The sequence below is a fragment of the Plectropomus leopardus genome, chromosome 4 (genome assembly GCF_026936395.1).
Source record: "Plectropomus leopardus strain MGB_pleo_1.0 chromosome 4, ASM2693639v1, whole genome shotgun sequence".
Taxonomy (NCBI): Eukaryota; Metazoa; Chordata; class Actinopteri; order Perciformes; family Serranidae; genus Plectropomus; species Plectropomus leopardus.
The window spans coordinates 20,117,763-20,138,067 of NC_142179.1; the positions used below are offsets into that span (position 1 = coordinate 20,117,763).

Consider the following 20,305-nt stretch of genomic DNA (forward strand, 5'->3'; position numbering starts at 1 on the left):
TATGTTGAGGCCATAGCCTTAACATATTCTTAAGGGTGCTATTAACAATAATCAGTGTATTTTAATTGGCCAAGACAACCTTCACCTTGGATAAATGTGTGTTTAGGGAAGGGAAGGCAGCCGCTCCCAGATCACAAATCTATTTTTACACAGCTTACACGTATCGGTGATTCCATGAATATCTCTGGACCACTGACTTCAACTGTTTCATACGACACCAATTCCTTCTTCCATGTGCAACAGCATGGATAAAATGCACAAAATCAGCTGTGTATATTAGAAAAATGGTATACCTGTTCCCTCCCTTGATTAAAAACTGCTATAGAATCACATGAAGCTTGTCCACTGTATGATCTGTGTTGCACTGTTGTTGCAAAATATCTAATAACAGCAAAAACAGGTAACAGGGGGCTGGGGGGGGGGGGGGGGGGCGGTGGACTGTAAGTGAGATGGGAGAAGTGCTGACAAGAAAAGATTGTTGGACTGCAACATCCCCCAAATGTCCCGGGGCATGTTCAAGGGGGCGCTGAAGCATGAAACATCAATTAATTTCATACTTGACCTTCATCATTTCTTTTCTTCAATACTGTTAAGTTTAACCATGCAAGGAGAGTCAAACCTGACTGACGAAAACAGCAGGCTTTGAGTTATGTATCTGGGGTCTTTCTGGGGAGTATTTTTAGATTAAACAGTGTTCTTTCTTCAATCTTCTTCTTCTTCATTTATTACTCTTAATGTTAAGCACATTGAGCTGCATTTTCTGGATGAAAAGTGCTATATATATAAAAAAATATATTATTATTATTTTCAATATTTTCTATGGATTAAACTGGGATTAACAAAGTCACTCATGAAGGTATTTGAATCTTATGTTATGCTGATGGCCAGTAATTGAACTGAAATACTGCTGTATTTGTTTTCACATTGTAAACTAATAAATGTCGTAATTATTAACGGGATACTTTGCTGATTTTTAACCAGCTTTGTATCATAACAATTTGATATGTATAAATTTACTATGGTGAATTTCCCTCCATCTAACCAGTGCCCAGATCCCCCTGCTCATTTGCCAGTTACAATTACAAAACATTTCATCCTGCGATTTCTGCTGTTGCTCCAACGACAGATTGTACTTCCTCATTTTGTTCACCTGCCGCTACAACAGACACAAAGATCAGAGAAGCAGTTTGAGAAAGAGAGCCATTTCTTTCTCTCTCTCTCTCTCTCTCTCTCTCTCTCTGTGAAAACTAAGCAATGCGGATAAAATATGAAACCAAGACTGTTACTTTATTGCCTATCTCTCTCCTAAAATGTCTTCAGAAACATATTTTAGTACACTGTTTTGATGAAGCACAAGAATTTGAGAACAAGATACCATGCTGGTTCCTGTAATATACAAGAGAGGCAGAAAATACTGAGATCAGTAAAACTAAACAATGCTGATCAAATATAAAGAAAGATTCTATTACTGTGATACATATATGTCTTGTCTCTGGTCATATAGCACCAATTTCAAAAGTATTTATGTCTTTCTACTGCATAGAGAGCCCTGTTTTGTGAAAAGAACATCTTTCAAGCACTGCATTTAATTAGACTGTATACCAACACTACAGTAAAATTAAAAGTAAAATACATAGAAATCATCTAAATATACCTTTAAATGAAATTTTCATCATTTTCTTTTAGAAGTTGAAACACTAAAACTAATAATGCACCCCAATTTCTAAATAGGGTGACACCAATCTATATGATATCATTTCCATGAGAGGGATCAAGTTTTAGAAATGCTCCGGACTCTGGAGTGAAACCTTAGTTGCTGCAAATATCACATGATATTCTTCTAAAATTCCAAATGCTATGCAGAAATTCAGCCCCACATTTCCCCGTTATTTACTGGAGGAGAGACGTTCGAAGAGTAAACCATCTGAACGACAAACTAAAGGAAAGGGGGCATTTAAAGAGCACGAGTTATAGTCTCATTGAGCCATTTACTGCTTTAATTAAGATCCAGGGACCCAAACACTCAACACAGCCTGAACACACAAACACCAAGCTCATTAAAACCAGTACAGACAGATCAGGAAAACTGTTTCATAGTGGGAAGCAACTCATGTTAACAAGACAATGAGATTTAAGAAGTCCCATTCTTTGAGACCTTTTTAAAACATTATGCTGTGTCAATTTTAGCAGCAGTAGCCATATACTGTCAATGTTCTCCGAAAAGACTACACTATGCTGGACACTGTGCTGCCTCACAATCACTGAGGCAGCACAAGACCACTCGCATGTAAGAACCAGAGAGACAAAAATCGACTCCATTGAAATACAAGCTGAATCTGAGGGCTCCTAATGGACTGACGCTTCTCCTGTGGCGATAACAACCCGCTTATCCAAAGGAGGTGGAGGATCTTTAATTAACCACAAATATAAGAGTTAAGAGTAATTGCTTCCTACATCTGCCTGCACTGGCTAGAAGAGAAGTCATGAGTCAACTTGATGATGTAGTTATCACAAACAGACACTTCCCTTCATGTCAATGCCCCACGCAGCAGAGTGAAATTACAGCTGACTCTCAATATGCTGTGAAAATGAGTCATCCAGCCCTGAGTGCACTCTGTCATCACTGACAAATAAACTTGAGTCCAGGTAACATCTGTTGCCACAGCTGTTGGTATTGGCACTGGACAAATCTCAAATTGTGCCCTTAAAATTTAGTTCTTTGAGGATTCTGCAAAAATATTCCTTGCACGTGTCTTAAAATATATTTTCTTGTTATTCATATGCAAATACAGACGCTCTAAAATGGGGTCAGAGAATAAAAATGATAAACCTGGTGAAGAGGTTTAATCATAACTTTGAAAATGCATCTTCTACTTTTCAAAAGTTTGCAACACTTGCAATGAAGACGTGATAAACCATCCTCTAAAGCAATAACCTCAGCTAAATATTTCCATGGCTGCTGAACAAAGCTGCAGAAATGAGCAATATTTTGAACGTCTGCTCATTAAAGAATAGTTTCAGTTCAGTGATATTAGTGGGATGTCTTGTATGTTCAGTTTAATAAGCTTGAGGTCAGGACTTTCAAGAGACTGTGGAGGAAAGGAAAGAAGGAAAACAGCAATTAAAAGCCGCTGTAGAAGTTTTCTTTCTGTGCCAGTATTTCGTTATTACTGAGAGACCTGACCTCACTTTAACATTCAGATCTTAAACGATACCTTTCGATTTCATTGTACGCTGTTAGATTAATGTCACATATCAAAGTATTAAAATGAATATTTAAAAGGTTGAAAGTGAGTTTTAAAAATATGGTTTTAAAATCTAAAAAGGTTCAATTATTTGAAATTAAGATTTGAATGTCACAAACTATGTCCGCACTGTAATGTCTTCAATGTACATAATCTGTGTCTTCAAAGATCTGAAGCTTGCTCTTCAGTTTCAAAACTAGTTGTGATGCTTTCTGTACCTTTTACAACAAAGATTGAAATTAGGTAAGTAGCACAGGTCCAGGTCCTTTTATACAAACTGTTAACTGATAGGTTCACATATACCTTGCCTTGACTGGTAAAGTCCTCAAGTTGTTATTTGTTAAGTACTTTTACCACATGACCAGAAGAAGATCAGGTCATGGTTTAAAAACATCAATAGTGGAAAAATTGATTTGCTTTTACAAATTCAAAAATATACAATGATGGCGGAATATAAAATGGCATTTTTCCATCAAATTTGTGTCAACTCAGACTTAAGTTAATCAATGATCACAAAATTACAGACCATACCAGCAGCCATGGAGACTAAAAAAGAGGGTTTCTTTTCCAATCTAATGTCCGATTCTGCTACAAACCCTGACTCTGCTGATGCCAAAAGGGAAGACATAAGAGACACAAAAACTGAAGAAAAAGACAGGATGGCATGAAAACTGAGACACAACTGAAACACTTGTAGCTCAAATATCCACACATTGTCTTTACTGTAGTGAACCAAGAGCTTTGCTGGAAGGGATATTTCATTAGAAGAAATCTGATTTTTGTTTTCATCACACACTGCCTGTAGCATAAAGAGCCAAACAGAAAGTTTAAACTAATGCTACTCACAGAGAATGTAGCTTCCAGCAGTAGTGGCAGACTAAACAGTATCCAGCCCACCATGGCAGATTAAGGTGCTGAGGGAAAAATACTCATAGCTGTCAGAAAGACCTGCACCTGACCAGCGAAAAGGAGATGTCAAAACAAAAAATCCACTTAACGAGGGTGAAAATGGAGAAAAATGAAAAAAACCTCACTACTGAACCTCTATTGTACTGGCTGACCGCCTTGCACAATGTTTAATTCATTTATATTTTAATGACCTGCCTATATCCGTGTTCTCAATTTCTCAGCTTCTCCTCACTGCTGATGAAGCAGAAAAGCTACGGAGCGAGCGACAGAGAGAAAATGTGACTGTCGCCTGGGACACAATATGAGCTTTATAATGAATTCAACTTTCCTGCAGCAAACAGCAGGTCACTGGACATACTGGAGCCATACAGAGGAGACAATCCCAGTACAACAAAGGACAGCACAATAGTCCAAGCAATGTGTGTCCTGTAACAATGCAGTGCTTCAATAGAGCTGACTGTATGGAGTCATGATTAACATAATTTATAGATCCATTAAATTCAGTAAACAACGGTCTAATACCAAGACAGCCACGTAAGAGACGAGACGCGGGACTAATACAAGCACAATCTTCATACCTAATTATATCACTTACACTCCCACACATGTAATCGCATGAACATGCATACACACTGCAACACCAACACACACACACACACACACACACACACTTTCATATACAGTGTATAACCTAGCAGAAAAGAAAACAAAATAATCATAGAAATATATTCTCAGAATTATGGTCTCTCTTTGAAAGATCATTACAGTTATCTACAACTATATTCTCCTAGTTTTAGTCCGATCAACACCGATAAAAAGAAGAGGAATCAACAACTATTACACAGCATTTCCTCTGATCAGTGTTCTGATTAGGGCTGCAACTAACGATTATTATCATTATGTGTCAATATGCCCATTATTTTTTAAAATAAATTGATTAATTGTCAATAAAGTGTAAGAAACTGGTAAAAAAAAATGCCCTGTATGATTTCCCAGAGCTCAAGGACACGTCTTTAACCATAATGTTTATCTGACCAACAGTCCAAATAAAGCTATTCAGTTAAAGCTATTCCTCTTAAAAAGTATGAAACCAGTAAATATTTGTCTTTTTATTTTTTTAAATAATTAAAATGATTATTCAATGATAATAATAGTTATAATATAGTATAGTATTAACAGGTGACCCATGACTTCTACTGCTATCCTTGCAATAGACAAGAACAACACCAATAGCTACAATCAGTGTTTATATCAAGGATGACTGCAGCTTTATCCTCTGAAAGTTTAAAATACAAAAATAAAAAATCAGCACACAAGACTAAAATTAAAATCAAAGACTAAAACTAAAACTCAATCAAAATCATCTGCCAAAAACAAGTGGCAAACCCCGGGGCTGAAAAATGAAACCAAAGCAAAAGTGCAAGAAACGTGTTACCTTGAATGGACACTTGAGGCTAGCTCCAGAAGCAGACAATACCCACAGACTCCCATTATAAATGCCCAGCTTTACAGTAGAAATAAAAATGTTTACAGTCTAATAACTAGCTAATTACCTTATTCGTGTCAACTGTACAGTGAGTGAATTTTTATAAAACTCACCCATTTAATTTTGATTCAGCCTAAGGTTATTCACATTTAAGTGCTTCACCGCTAATTGATCTGATCCGCCCCTCCCCAGCACCACCATCTTTTCCAAATATGGTTACCTCGTGTCAGTTGGGGCTCCAAAAATCCAAAATGCCTACGGTCAAAATGCCAAACTTGAGGCTTCAAAACAGTAGTCCAAAAACCAATGGGCCACACAGTGGCTGTGTCTATTTTATGAAATCTATGGTCCCAAAAAGTAAAAGTTTAACTGTAAAAAGCATGCTGTTTGCTCTTTCACAGAGAATGGGGGCTGTGGTCACACCATCCATCACAACTTCTCAAACCACTTCTGCAGCATAAAAGCAGGAAGAGGGTGCACTAACATGCAAAAACCAATGCATGTGGTTGTTCATGATTTAACATCAGTAAAAGACTGAGTGCAGTGAGAAAGAGAGCTGTCTTTGATGTCTTATGAAATAAGATGGTGCCATCCCTCTTTTGTCCAGAACACACTCACGTATTGGAATATTTTAGAGTCTTTTCAACATAAATAGGAATTTATTGCTCCGTGTGGTTTCATAATATAATGACAGTGGAAGTCAACAATAAAGGGAGATGAGGTGAAAATGTTGATGTAGGAGAATATAAATAGGAATATACTACAAGTAAAACAACAACGTAGACACTAAGGAGCTTCAAAGAGCAAATGAGACAAGATGGAGAGAAAGCAGGTGGCATCTAACTCCAAGATCGATGACGGGTGGGATGTGAAGTTTATGGAGGGAGTGTGAGTTCAGAGAGGTCAAATCCATTATGAGACAGCGAAGGTTTGATTTCACAGGGACACTTGGCTGTTACATTCACAACAGATTTAAAAGACAGGAAAGAGAGGAAGAAGTTAAATATGGCTGAAATGAGAGAAAGAGATTTTTTTTTTTTAAAGTACCCAGAGGATGATTTTGGCTGGTTGACCAATTGGACAGCCACTGTGTTTGTGATCTCTGTGAGTAGCTTGGCTTCATCTGGCGTTGATGTTTGTCATGTTACAAGTCTGAGTCTGATCTCTTTGTCTCCAATCTCCCTCGTCAGTGGGGACTGAACTGATCTAGCAAATCAACCTCTGCCGCCACAGGCTTGTACATCCAAGACAAACAAGGACAAGTGATTCGAATCACTGCCGCGGCAGAACTAATTGATTAGGATGATCAGCTTACCATCTGTCATTTCATAATATCCTTTCACAAGCTCAGAAAGTAGTGCAGATGATACAATACAGTTACTTAAAACACAGTTTAGGCTCCATTTAGATTAACATAGGAAGTGTGAATCATTTCTATAACAGTCTGACTTTCTTTTACAGATCTCCCACTCGAACACTTTTAGTAAATCATTATTTATTGCCATATAGACTGATGTAATAAAACAGCCTACTCTCCTCCTACACTGCCCAGAGAGATTCACAATCAGAAAATGTATACAATATAGCAAGACAATTAAATAAATAAATAATACAATGTTTTCCATTCGCTTTTAAAAAAGAAACATTTTTATGTGTAATTCAATGACTTTCTTGAATAATTCTGTCATTTCCCAATTTTACAGCAGAGTTTACACCTGGATGAGCTCTGGGACAGATATCTACTGTAACCACCCTTTATCTAACAATAGAAATCCCAGATATCCTCAGTTTATCAACTACAAACCAGCCACTATTAACCACTATACTGTTATATAGCTACATTTATACACAGCTGAATCTAACCATCTTAACCAGATACACATGTATGCATGCACACACATTCCTGAGCACAACGTAAATGGAATGAAGCAGGATACTCACAAGAGGAGAACTGCACCTTATCCCGTCTCTATTTTTCCCTCCAGACTTTGCAGGACAATAGCAGTGTTTTAAGCAAAAGAGAAAGGGGAAGAGTTGGAGAAAGCAGAAGGTCATTCCATTCAGAACTAAAAACCCCCGCCGGATGAGAAGCACAGCAAACGGCTTACAGAGAGAGAAAAGGAGAGAGACGAAGAGAGGGAGGGGGTGGGAAAACCAGACAACGAGTGAGAGGGCGAGAGAGGAAGAGCGAGCGCTGGAGCCAATGTAGGGGAGATATCAGGAATACAGTCAGGACAACAAGAGTAGGAAAAAACAAGAAATAAAGCTTGTAAAACCCTGTAAAACCTGATTAGACATCAGTTTCACATGCTGCATACAGACACCTTTCACAGGTTATTTAATTCTTTGAAACTTGAGTAAATTGGTTTGATTTCTTTCAAAAACATTGGGGAAAAAGGTAATGACTAACATGGCTAGAAAGGCCCCACAAATTGCGAGAAATAAGTAAAAGGTGACCTAAAAATTTGTTTTTAAAAAGGGGGAAAAATTCATGTAAAATTATGAAAGAAAAGGAAAAATGTACAGAAAATAAAATGATACAAGTATATTTTTCTGCACTTTTTGTGTAATTTTCTCCTTCAGTGACATTTCACTAATTTCTTGCTATTTTTTGGGCCATGAATGGTTAGGTAGCTCTTTGCCCTTTCCCTGTGTTTTTGAAATTAAACCAATTTGCTCAGGTTTTAAAGGTTAAGGAGGCTGTCCTAATCTTGATATTTGGTTTCAGGACCATGGACAGAGGTTCACCTTTTTACTGTAAAGTGATTCATAGCAGGGATGTGTAATAAAAATATATAAGAGAGAGATACAGGGTAAAAAGTAAGAGAAAAATAACACAGCAAAAGGATAAATGTAAATATATGGTGTAACTGAGCCCTTGCAAGTAAATCATGTGACTGGCAGTCACACGAATCATTTCAAGTGAAATGTCTCAAGGACTTTTAGATCGACTTCCTGATCAAATGCTGATGCAGATCACTGCGCTGTTGTTAAAGAACTCAAGATAAAATTCAGCTTGCATGCTGGGAACATCAGGGTCAGGTTCAGGAAGAGAGCCTCTAATATGGATGTGTAGCTGTTGCTGTTACTCTCCTGCCTTCTTCAGCTTTATCATGTCTGAGTTCAGCTACACCCAGAGGAAACCACTAACTGGATGACTGGTTCCAGCATTTATGAATTTCTCAATTTTTACACCGACTTCCACTAAAACCTTCCAGTTTGCACTAAAATCCACCATGTAAGCAAACTTTCACTGGTGTTATATTTAAATAGGAGCACATGACACACTTGCAAATTCAAGTTACCACTGGAACCAGTGATACAACGGGCTGTGAGCTCCCTTTCACAAGCAGCAGCAAAAAAACAAAGCAGGGAACCCAAGGGAGAGGTCATGTTGAAGTGAAGAGAAACACTGCCACCTGCTGAACATTTGCCTAACAGACTGCAGGCAGTAGCTTCAGCAAGCTGTTAGAAATCCAATCTAAACCTAAATTAGAACAAGATGCACTCATGGAAGGAAAGGCAATTTACAAAAGAAGGCGTATTTATGGAAGACTGCAGATGTGACAGCAGTACTAATGAGATAGACACGTAATTGATTCAGGGTCCAGGTCAGCTGTACATAGAAAATAATCCCATGGCTCACAGGCAAAGAAAGGCTTCAGATATGAGTTTTAACAGTGTATCATTGGATTTCAGTTTTTTAAAACCTGTTATAGGCTAAAGATGAAAACGGCCTGCCTGAGGAGATGAGGCTTGCAGAATCAGTGACTTCTTTTAAATCACTTCTTAAAACCCATTTTAATTGACTTGCTTTTCTGTGGTGTTGCCTACTTTAATTCATTTATTTTAAGCTAATCAAGTTATACACCTTGGTTTCAGTCTCAGGATTAATACAGCTCTAGGCAAGTTGGATTTAAGAATTTTAAATACTATTTGATGCCGCTCAGAATTAGATTTAAAACCAATTTTACTATAACAAGGATGGGGGGAAAAAAGTTCATTTTGAACTGAATGAATCAACTACACAGGGTTAGGGACAATTTTTCCTGAGCATTTATTGTAACATTAAATATTAGATTTTTGTCTCGTTGCAAAGACGAGGGTAGAACAGAGCTGGGAAATATATGGCATTTGTTGCAAGTTTTACTGGCAATTTTGTGTTTCTCATTCTGCATGTGGGATTCTACTGACTTGATTCCCATTGTGCTGAGTTTGAAAAACTTTTTACATAAAATATACCATGTCTCATATGTATGGGCTTGTACCAGTTTCAGCTATTCCACAAAATTGTTGTTTCATAGCCAATTTAGTTGAATTTGCTGTTCTCCATGTCATCCAGGGTACAGTGACAGCTAGATAACAGACAGTGGACCCTCAGTGGACAGTGGTTCCTCTACACTGAGCATCTCGACCAGAAACACAATACAAGTGATGTTAGTTTCACTACTCTGCTCTGCCTGATGTTAATGATTTATAAAACCCTGCCTCCCATGTCATAGTATTTTTAAGACTTTTGAAAGATTGATCCAACACATTTTTATAACATTTAGATGAATGAATTCAATGCCTTTTAAGACGTTTTAAGGATCTTTGGGAAGCCTTGTATCTATACACATGCTGATGCTGATCCATGTGTGTGTAACAGAGTGGACAAAGAATAAGATGCTCTAAAAGAGCCTGATGGTAAAATTATCCACATGCGTATAGTTATTTACTGTCATATTGAAGCATTACTCTCAGCTGCATTAACAGATACTTAATTTTCTGTAGACGGACTCACACAGTGGCTCTTTTCTCACATTCTCTTAAATCCTCCTCCCACATATAGATTAGCTGTGGAAGGCAATGTTTGAAAAAAAAAAAAAACAATCACTCACACACACACACACACACACACACACACACACACACACACACACACACACACACATCCTTTCTCTGAGCTTTAGAGCAATTAATGAGTCAAAGCTTTGACAAAATACAATTTACTGCCTCATAAAATAAAAGGCCATGTATGGCAAGCAATTGTAGCACTGATGCGATTAAGATTTTAAGTTTTGTGGTTTAAACAAAATATTTAAGAGGTTCTGTATGACCAATGTCCTGGTGAAACCAATGGCAGCAGAGTCACGCTGGAGCAGGGATAGACTACCCAACTCTTCCCGTGGGCCACTCATGTAAAATGACAGGACAGGGTTCCTACAGCTAAAGGTTAGCTGTAGTTAGATTTCAGAATTTTTAAGACTTTTTTTACTACCATTCAGAATTCAATTTAAGACCTAAATCAAACAACAACAACTAAAAAAAAAACACATTGACAGTAGTTACATAAGATTTTGGACAATTTTGCCCAAATATTTAGTGTAACATAAAATGTGACTTTTTTTATTTTGTGGGGAGAACAGAATTAGGAGATACGTGCCCTTTGTTGGCAATTTTGTTGGTGTTTTTGTTTCTCACTCTGCCTTGATTCTGTCGTGCTGAGCCTTTTATGCATTGCCTTTACTAGTTTTCTTTACCCCCAAATTTTGGTTAAATACCCAATTTTCGTTGAATCTGTACTACCCTACATTGTCCAGGCTACATCAACAGTTAGCTGGCAGACATTGGACGCTCTGCTCTGAGCATCCTGACTGAAAACATGATTGTGTGTGGTGATCTCATTAATGCAAGAGGCATTTTGGAAATTATTTTTCACAATGCAGCGTAGGAAGAAAAATGATCCTAAAATCATACTTCATGTCGTTGTATTCTTAAGACTTTAGAAAGATTGATGTAGAATGTTGTAATACCAATAAAGGCCATATTTTTACATTAATTAATTCAATGCCTTTTAAGGTCTTTTAAGGATCCACAGGAACCCTGCCGGAGGCCAGGGGCCAGAGAAATTAACAAACTTTATTAATATTTCTCAGTATACATAAAAAGTAAATTGCCTGTTTTGATCCTTTTGACATTTGCTGTTCTCACTCATCTTTGCCAAGAGGCAAATCCACTCACAGCAGCCCCATACAGCTCAGGTGTACACAGGGGTGTTTTAGGATTTGAGCACATTCAGGACTTAGCACGGACTGCTGCCCCCTGGCACTTCTTTTTTAATTAACAAGCTCTATTTTGGTGCTTTTTATGCAGTTTGGCAAGTACAAAAGAATCTCAGTGTGAATCAGTTCGTTTTCGCTGTGAATTAGAAAATAGTCAGCAAGCTACTCTGCACTCTGTTACAAGCCAGATTTGACCCCCCAAATGCAAGCTGAATAACAAAGGTCTACAGCATCTTAGAGGCACAGAAGCAGGTGTCTTAATGTAATTTTATGCATTTAAATGCCAACAGTTTGCTAAGACTACTGAAATGAAAAGCATCAGCTTTCAGTTGATATTGCACAGTATTTGATCTAAGAACAGGTTGCCTGACATCAAAACTGTATCAGAAAAGGTTACTGTTCACTTCAGTACATTTCAAACAGATACAGCGTGATTTTACTTTTAAATGGCATTTACAGGTACTTGCTCCTGAACTGGATCCTGGAATGGGCCCAAGAGGGAACAATGGTGCAAAACTAAAAATTGAAAGTGTGGATGTCTTATTCCTGTATATTCTGTGGCCTGATCTTCACCACATAGGTAAATAGACAAAGCAAGCACTAAATTAAGAGCTGACAATATGTAAAAAGGAATGTCAAATTCTGGTGGGTGTAAAGCAGCTGGATATCAGCACACTTTAACTGAACTTGACAACAGACCAAGCTGCAGAAAATACACAACCACACATAAACAAACAATCAGACACACATCAAATATGTGGGTAGTTCAATACCCTAACCTTTTAAAAATACAAATTTAACATCATTCCTCTCCTGCTTACTGGAAGTGGTGAGCTAAAAAGCACACACATTCTCCCCCAGTCTATATTTAGTGGCTTTCAAATGGAGGCCAGAGGAATATATAGCCTGTCTCTGTCTCTGTAGACCCTGTCTGCAACAGACTGGGGCAGAGAGGTTTTGGGATGCTGCCAGGTTGAAAAGTGAAGAAAAATGGCCCTCCCAGGCTTTTCCCACAGCCTTTGACCTATATCACCTAATACAACCACAGAAGAATAAGTCCCCTTGGAAAGGAGAGTGCTCTGTTGTGAAGCTGAATGGAAGCCCAGTTTTCACGGTACCATTAGCATACGCTAGTTTGCTTTCCAACTCGACTGAGCAGACGGCGCTGCCCTCTCCTGGCTCACACTGGATTCTGAATTACATTAAAGAAGGAGGACGTGAGCTGAAACATGAGCTGTGCTGATTATCAAATGCCAGGGGACACTGGGAAATATATCCAAATATCTTGGTTGGCCTAAGGACCATGGTGAACACGCTTAACACACTTTCACCTTGGATCTTGGAACTAACAAAGTAAATCAAAAGACAAATACACTCTTGTGTTTACCAAAGACTGAATCGGCCCAGCCCTTATTTATCAAGGTTAAATTCTGACCATTAATGTCTTGCATCATAAGTGTGTTGTGCACTCACAGCTTGCACTTAGACAGAGTTCCCACACATTTTCATGGACAAAATTTCAAAACCATTCCATGACTTTTCAAGGACCCATATATTTTTTCTTGCCCTACTTGCCTGTAATTATAATTATAGCCTGCTGGCAAATATGGGGATAGAGCTAAATGCAGGGAGAAAATGAAGAAATGTATAGTTAGTAAACAAACAAACAAATCAATGCATGTTAGAGCTGCGTAATGTCGACAGCTTCAGAAAATAAATTACGGGTTACGTTACATTTCGCGGAAAATCATAAAATTCCACGATTTTCAAAGTCTTTCAATGTTTTTTTTCAACAATTAAGTGACTTTTTCAGGCCTGTTCTTTCCAGGTTTCCATGACTGTGGGAACCCTGCTTAAACTATAAAAAGCAATAAGTGCAGCTTAAAATTGTCCATATAAGAAGCTCCTGCTGCCCTTACCAGACTGATCGTTCATCATGCGTATGGCTTTAGCCTTGGCCAACTCCAGTGCTGTGACCCATCTCTGCCGCTCCACTTCCGTGCTAGCCTTCAGGTGGTAAGTGCGGCCGCCACTGCTCAGGACAATATTGCAAGCATCCTCTGTGTCGATGTGTGCCGTGGCCAAGTTGATTGTTCCACGACATGTATGGGCCATCTCTGCCTGCGTCCTGCAACGAAATACAAGGGAAAGAAAAACAAGAAAGAGCTAAAGACACTGTCCAACACTTTTTTTTTTTTTTTACCAGTTAGAGTAATACAGGTAGGATAATACAGCTGACATTCCTATGGCCAATAAGCACAAGCAAGGAGGCAAGGAGGGACAGAGAAATGCCACAAATCATATGAATATGAGGCCAAGCAGTCGCGGGGGTACTTGGTTATTTCACTGAACACACTTTTCTGTAGCACAATTATCCATTCATGAAACCTAAACCTGTGTTAGCTAGTGTTAAACAAATTGGATGGTTTGAACTTCTAATTCACTCTGCATGGCCTGCCTGCCTGCCCTGCTGTGAGTGTGCTGAATTGTGGGTATTCTGTGTAGCCTCCACTAAGACCAACTGTTGCACAGTCAGTGGGCCACAGTAGTCTAGATAACAAGGCCATTGTCTGCCTCCAAGCCTCTGTAGCGAACAAAACCAAACAATGAATAACAGCATGAACAAAGAGACAACAGAGTGTGAAAGGTGGTAAAAAAAAAAAAAGAGAGATAACGGGGAAGAGAGCCAAAGCAGGAGAGCAAGAGATTAGAGCAAAGGCAAGAGAGTGTTGCATGTACACCCACTGTGCAAGCCAACTCTATGGACTGTATGTGTCTGAAAACATCTCCCAATAAATCAACTGCAGCAAAAATATTAATAATGTTGTAAATCATTCAAAATTAAAAAAAACTGCAGATTTTTTTAAAGGAATACTTCATCCACAGAATGATAATTTGTATATGAAATACTCACCCTGTGTTTTGTTAAATTCTTGAAGACAACTTTGTTTTTCTCACATGCTTCAGAGAATCCAGAAAAGACAAATGCTCTGGATGAACAGGGCTCATAGGGTCCTTGTTTAACAACAGCAAAACTGCACTGAAATATCTGTTTACAAACTCTCACAAAACTCCTACAAGTCTCATTCATCCAGTCATATGTTCAGTAATTCCCAAAAACATGCATTTTTGCTTAAACCTTACTATTTAAAACACTTTTCCATACTAACACACCTCTGCAACCGCATCCATTAAGCAGAGTTCAAATGCACACATCTAATCAGGCTCTCTATTTGTCTGTGCGTGATAATGCTGATGCAGAAGTGTTTTAAATTGTAAGGTTTTAGTGAAAATGCATGTGTTAGGGAAATAATGATCACATGACTCGATAAATGAGACTTGGATTACACTGCACAAGTTGTGTGAAGTTTGTAAACAGATGTTCTGACATAGAAACATGGTCCCCTTTTACTGCAATTCATCAAGAACTTTCTCAGTTTTTGTATTCCTATTTCCTCTGCAGAGGCATGTGTGAAAAACGAAGTTTTCCTCAAAGATGAAATGCAATACGAGGTGAATAATTGCTTTACAGCTGTTCATTTTGTGGGCACAGTATTCCTTTAATAAATTCTACAGAAGGGATTTAGAAATGTTTGGATTCTGGATTGGATTGGAGCAAAGTTAACTATTTAATGATTTCGACATAACACGGGATGAGTAATTTATGTGCAAATTGTTATTTTGTGGGTGAAGTATTCTACAATTATGAGACAGTTATTCTACATGTACAGTTTTTAAATATGTTCTTGTTCAAACAGAATTACTACAACTAATATGATCAACTGACAAAAAGAAAATTCAAGAGAACATTAACATTTGTATGGTGGTAAGCTGGCTGCCTGTTTGTTCTGTCACGGTTAGACAAGCTAAGCTGCAGAGCAGGGATGGAACGGCATGTCCTTGAGAGAGCTGAGTGTATGCAGGTCTTCACCCCCAGCCACAGACAGCTGATTTTGCTGATTAACACCCTCAGCCAGAGAGCAGCAACTAATCAGCGAAATCACATGCTGTGTTGGTTGTTTCAAATTAAACAAACACATCCTTAACCCTCAGTGTCACATGATTGCCCATCCATACTCTTGGAAACTTTGAAGCATGCAGCCATGCAGTCATGTGGATGCTTCTGTGTCTGTCTGTGAGTGCTGACATCCATTCATCCAATGAGCCCTCACTGCCACGAGCAGCTGCCTCTCAGCAGTGCTAACTCTACACCAGATCCAGTCTTGGTTGACACTGACAAGGTGGCTGCCGCCTTATTAAGTCAGAGGTTGAAGTGTATTTATAAGTTCTGCCAGGCAGTGATTCCCTCACACTGCTTCTACTGGCTGGAGTCAAGTCTTGTTATAATGCCAAACCAGAACAAGCACTTCAGTGTACCGCTCTTCTGCTGGCACTCGGTGCACATCGGGTGTGCAGACGAGACCGCACTGGGGCCATGCGAAGCCGTGCGGAGGGTGGGCATGAACCCTCAACAGCCCAGTTTTCAGACTTGCCCAGCCCGAGCTCAGCTGCAGAGCCCTGTCTGTAAGTGGGTCAACAAACTGAGTGTGCTGCTGATGAGTAAGATGAGATCCGTTCTGATCGATTCGGCCCTGTGGGAAGACGAGGCCATGCAAAGGCCGTGAAATATACAGTCAAGAAAAGCTGGGAAAAAGAGATCATAGGGGCATTAAAGAAGTATTTCACCGATAATAAGAGTCCTCACATAAAACTGGTCTGTCTCTGCAGTAGGAACATGCAAATACTTCTGAAATTGGTGCAACATGACCAGAGAAAACAGAAAAAAGGAAGCTTTTGCTAAAGAGGTAGAAAACCTACAACTACCAGAATGCATCATCCCTTACCAGACACTCCCACTTATCAGACTGTGACTGCGACAATGGCGGCTCTTATTACAATTAAACAGTAATCTAAAACATGCTTCTGAAAAGAAATATGCAACTCAGTAACAGCCTCTTGGTTTTTATTTGATCAGCACTGCTTAGTTTTACAATGTGAACTCTGTTTTTTCAGCCTCCGTTTTTACTGTTCAAGAGGTAGCATGGCACTACTCTTGCTATAACAGCTAAACAGGACATTTAAATGTGTCCCTGGAAACACTTCCGGAGAGAGATAAACAGTGCAGTAACACAATCTTGATTAAATTTCAATCAGCACTGCCAAGTTTTACCGTTTGATTGGTTTTCCGTCCGAATTACACAGAAGTGCGTCTCTTGATCAGCTCTTTACTTTTTGTCCATGCTGTTTGGTGGTACGGGTGGTGGGCAATACTAAAATGCAGAAATACAGCCTTTAGTTTGATCAACAGCCCAAAGAGCTGGCGAAACTTCACCAAATTACGTAACTCTACCAAATTACATAATTTTTAGAGTTTACACCAAGGGGAGAGAAGGGAAATCTAGGCACTGGTTAGATGGAGGGAAGTTCACTACTGTTCATCTACACATACTACCCAAATTGAATTGATTTAAAGCTGGCTGAAAATCGGCAAAATATCCCTTTAAGGCAATAGTAAGGGAGAGGGCAATGGTGAGTGGGGGCAGCTGAAGCCACGATAGAGGGTCCTGCATGTTGCGCTGAGCCAGGAGAGAATTGCAGTGCGTTACCTGTCAGTCCCCTGTGCACATATCCTCATAAAACACAAATCCACCGATCTGGAGCATGTAATGACAGAACAGTAACCAGTGATCAACACAGAACAGACAGCCATAAGCATGAGGAGGCATACACAGACAGGCAGAGGAAATAGGACACAGTACCCACAGCATGAGAATGTAGATAGGTTTTGTTGTGGCTGGGGGCAGACATATCACAAGACATGGAGGAAGAGAGCCAGAGAAACACTGGGGAACATGGCGTGCTGAAGACAGAAAGGAAACATAAGACAAGAAAACCAAAGCAATGATACCGCAACATGAACAGCATGACATGACCTGGTGAAAGACTGAAACAGTGAGATGGTGAGAATGTGACTCCCTGCTTTTTTTAACATCACTCCGCTGCTCTCACCTTTGCGCAAAAACACAAAGACCACCCGGACAGGCCGCACGCAGAGACACTTCTATACGTACACACTGAGACCAACCAAGAGCCCATTAACAAGATTAGATCACAGCATTCACATCTCTTGTTCTAGTCTCTCTGCTGATGTACCAGCCTTGTAAACAGAGTTCAGGCCAGGCTTTACCCTCTAGCTGGGCCCAAGGTTGGCTAACTCACCACTCTCCCACCACACCTCCCTGCACCCAGGAGCCGAGTGAGCCAGCGGTAACACAAAAACCTGACTCTCGAATGCGACGCGAATGGTGCCAAACCCCCACTGAGCACTTAAATTGATACTATCTAGTTACTAACCTACAGCTGAGAAGGAAATGTGGCAAGCCTACTCTACTATGAAAGTCAAGGCCAGATTCACTGATATGGCAGCTCCATTAGCGCTCAAAGCTTTAATGCCATGTAATCTTCCCTAAAGTACCAAGCCGGATTTCCTTTAAGAGGTGAGTAAGTAGTGCTGAGAGTATTAAAACTTGGAGGAAAATTCAATTAAGAAATTAAAAATTAAAGAAGTTCAGCGAGAGAGAGATAGGACAAATATCTTGTCATGTCCTGGTGAGAACGGCTCAATGAGGCACTTTCGAGATGATTTAAACTAAAAAAGACGAGGCACAAGGCTGATGTGGTATGAAAGACAGCCAGCCTTGCAGTGTCAGAGCCAAGAGTAATCAATAACAAGTGCAATGTTGAATCTCTATAAAAGTCATTACACTTTAACAGACGCAAGTGCTGAGTGTGTCAGTCCATCCACAGACTCAAAGCATCGATTATTGTCCTCCGTTGCCCTTTGGCTTCTCAGCTTCAAGTTAGAGAGCTGAGCCTTTGCTTTGACAACAGCAGGCCTTGGGAATGAAAGTGAGCCCTTTGGGTTATTGGCTAGACCTCTAATTGGCAGTCAGTCTCTATTGATTCATCAGAAATACAAACTGTTCTTTTAAAAAGGTCAAACAAATACCAAACACTGCAAATCAAACAACTGATGAATTCATGTCGGGCTAATCGGATGTGACGTGAGTCACATGGGCTTTTAAGTGCATCCTCTTATGATGGAGTTTAATCCATTATGAAATATCTATCCATCAAATCATACAGTATCATACACTTATCCAAAGTGACATCAATAAATCCTTTTTTTAAGGGAAAACCTTTAAGACCTGGACTGAAATCAGTTTTCCTGTTCCTGCATTCAGATGCCTTTCACATGCATTTAAAAGTCTGAAACAAAATTGGTTTGATTTCTTCTGAATACATGGGTAAAGACATAATGAGCAATTTGGCAAGATATATCCCATAAATTGCATAAAATTAGTGAAAGGTGACAAGGAAATTACCTGAAATTTAGCTGTGGAAGATTATTAGATATTATCCAAAAAAAAAATAGGAAAAAACGTTCAGAATAATAGCTCTTAATTATTTTCTTGTTTTTTTACTTCGCCTTTTTTTCAGGTAATTTTCTTGTAACATTTTGCTAATTTCTTGGGCCATTTCTTGTTTAGCTGAAGTCAAGCTAATTTGCTCAGGTATTAAAGCGTTAAATGTTAGAAAAGTAACGGTAACATGTTATTAAAATAGTGAGTGGCAGTAGTACAGGGCTATTCTCGTGTATTTCTCTGTGTATTCATCTCATAAATGTAGGACAAGATCTTTTTTTGCAGAAATTAATAATCACTTGACATAAAAAGAGGACAGTTTAATTAATGTGTTGCCACATTTGTCTGACTGTTTCCCTTTCACATCCATCACCCTCACAATAGCAGCGCAGATAGTTGGCCAGAGGAGGCACATACAGAAGCACACAAAGCCCAGACACACACAATGTGGTCTGCCAGGAAGACATCAGCAGAGGGGACAACTTGTGCGCTTCACTGCCTCCGTGCTCAGATGTCGACGGGCTACCTTTACTTCAGGGACGGCAATCGCCTTACAACATAATGGACTATTAATAGAGGGTAGAGGCAACAGGCGTCTTTCCTTTCACCGTGAGCTCAGGCTGGAGTAGGGCTTTGGCTACCATAGCTCTCTGTCAAATAGCTCTGCTGACAACAAAAGACAATAGGGTGTTGGGGCAAGACTTTAGCATGGGATAAAGGACTCTGAATGTAGAGCATGTTCCCTGTCTAATCTGAAAATTCATATTGTGAAGATGGCATTTACTGTATGACTACTGGAGCTGCAGGGAAGTATGAGTCAAAATTTTGCCTTATAGTCAGAAGACCAGACCCCCCACCCCCCCCACCACCATACTGACAAGAATTCACTTTGCAGAGCAGCTTTTAACCCTTTGATACCTGGATGGACATTTCACAAGTATTCTAATACTTGAAACCTCAGCAATCAGCAAAATACAAGGCATTGATAAACGGTGACAAGAAAACAACCCGAAAGTTAATGTTTAAAAAACGAAAAAAAAGGACAGAGAGAGAGAGAGAGCGAGAGAGAGGACAGAGAGAGAGAAAGAGAGAGAGATCAGAAAATGATCAAAACGAGGAAAAATCTCCAGAAACTATATTTATGATAATAGGAACTACGTATTCAAAACATGTTACCCTATATATAATATTTCTTAA

At 39.2% G+C, this 20,305-nt stretch overlaps 1 protein-coding gene across 3 annotated transcripts in view; it reads right to left on the bottom strand.

The window, feature by feature from the left end:
• Nucleotides 1-20,305, bottom strand: part of osbp2b (oxysterol binding protein 2b) — a 66,895-nt gene that overhangs the window by 42,645 nt on the left and 3,945 nt on the right. For 2 of the 3 annotated variants that reach the window (XM_088076779.1, XM_042488046.2), the window contains exon 2: nucleotides 13,604-13,812. In XM_088076779.1, coding sequence (XP_087932905.1) covers nucleotides 13,604-13,812 — 209 coding nt within the window. Of the gene's footprint in view, nucleotides 1-13,603; nucleotides 13,813-17,290; nucleotides 17,329-20,305 lie in introns of those variants that run through there. The other variant, XM_088076780.1, reaches the window with a different exon arrangement.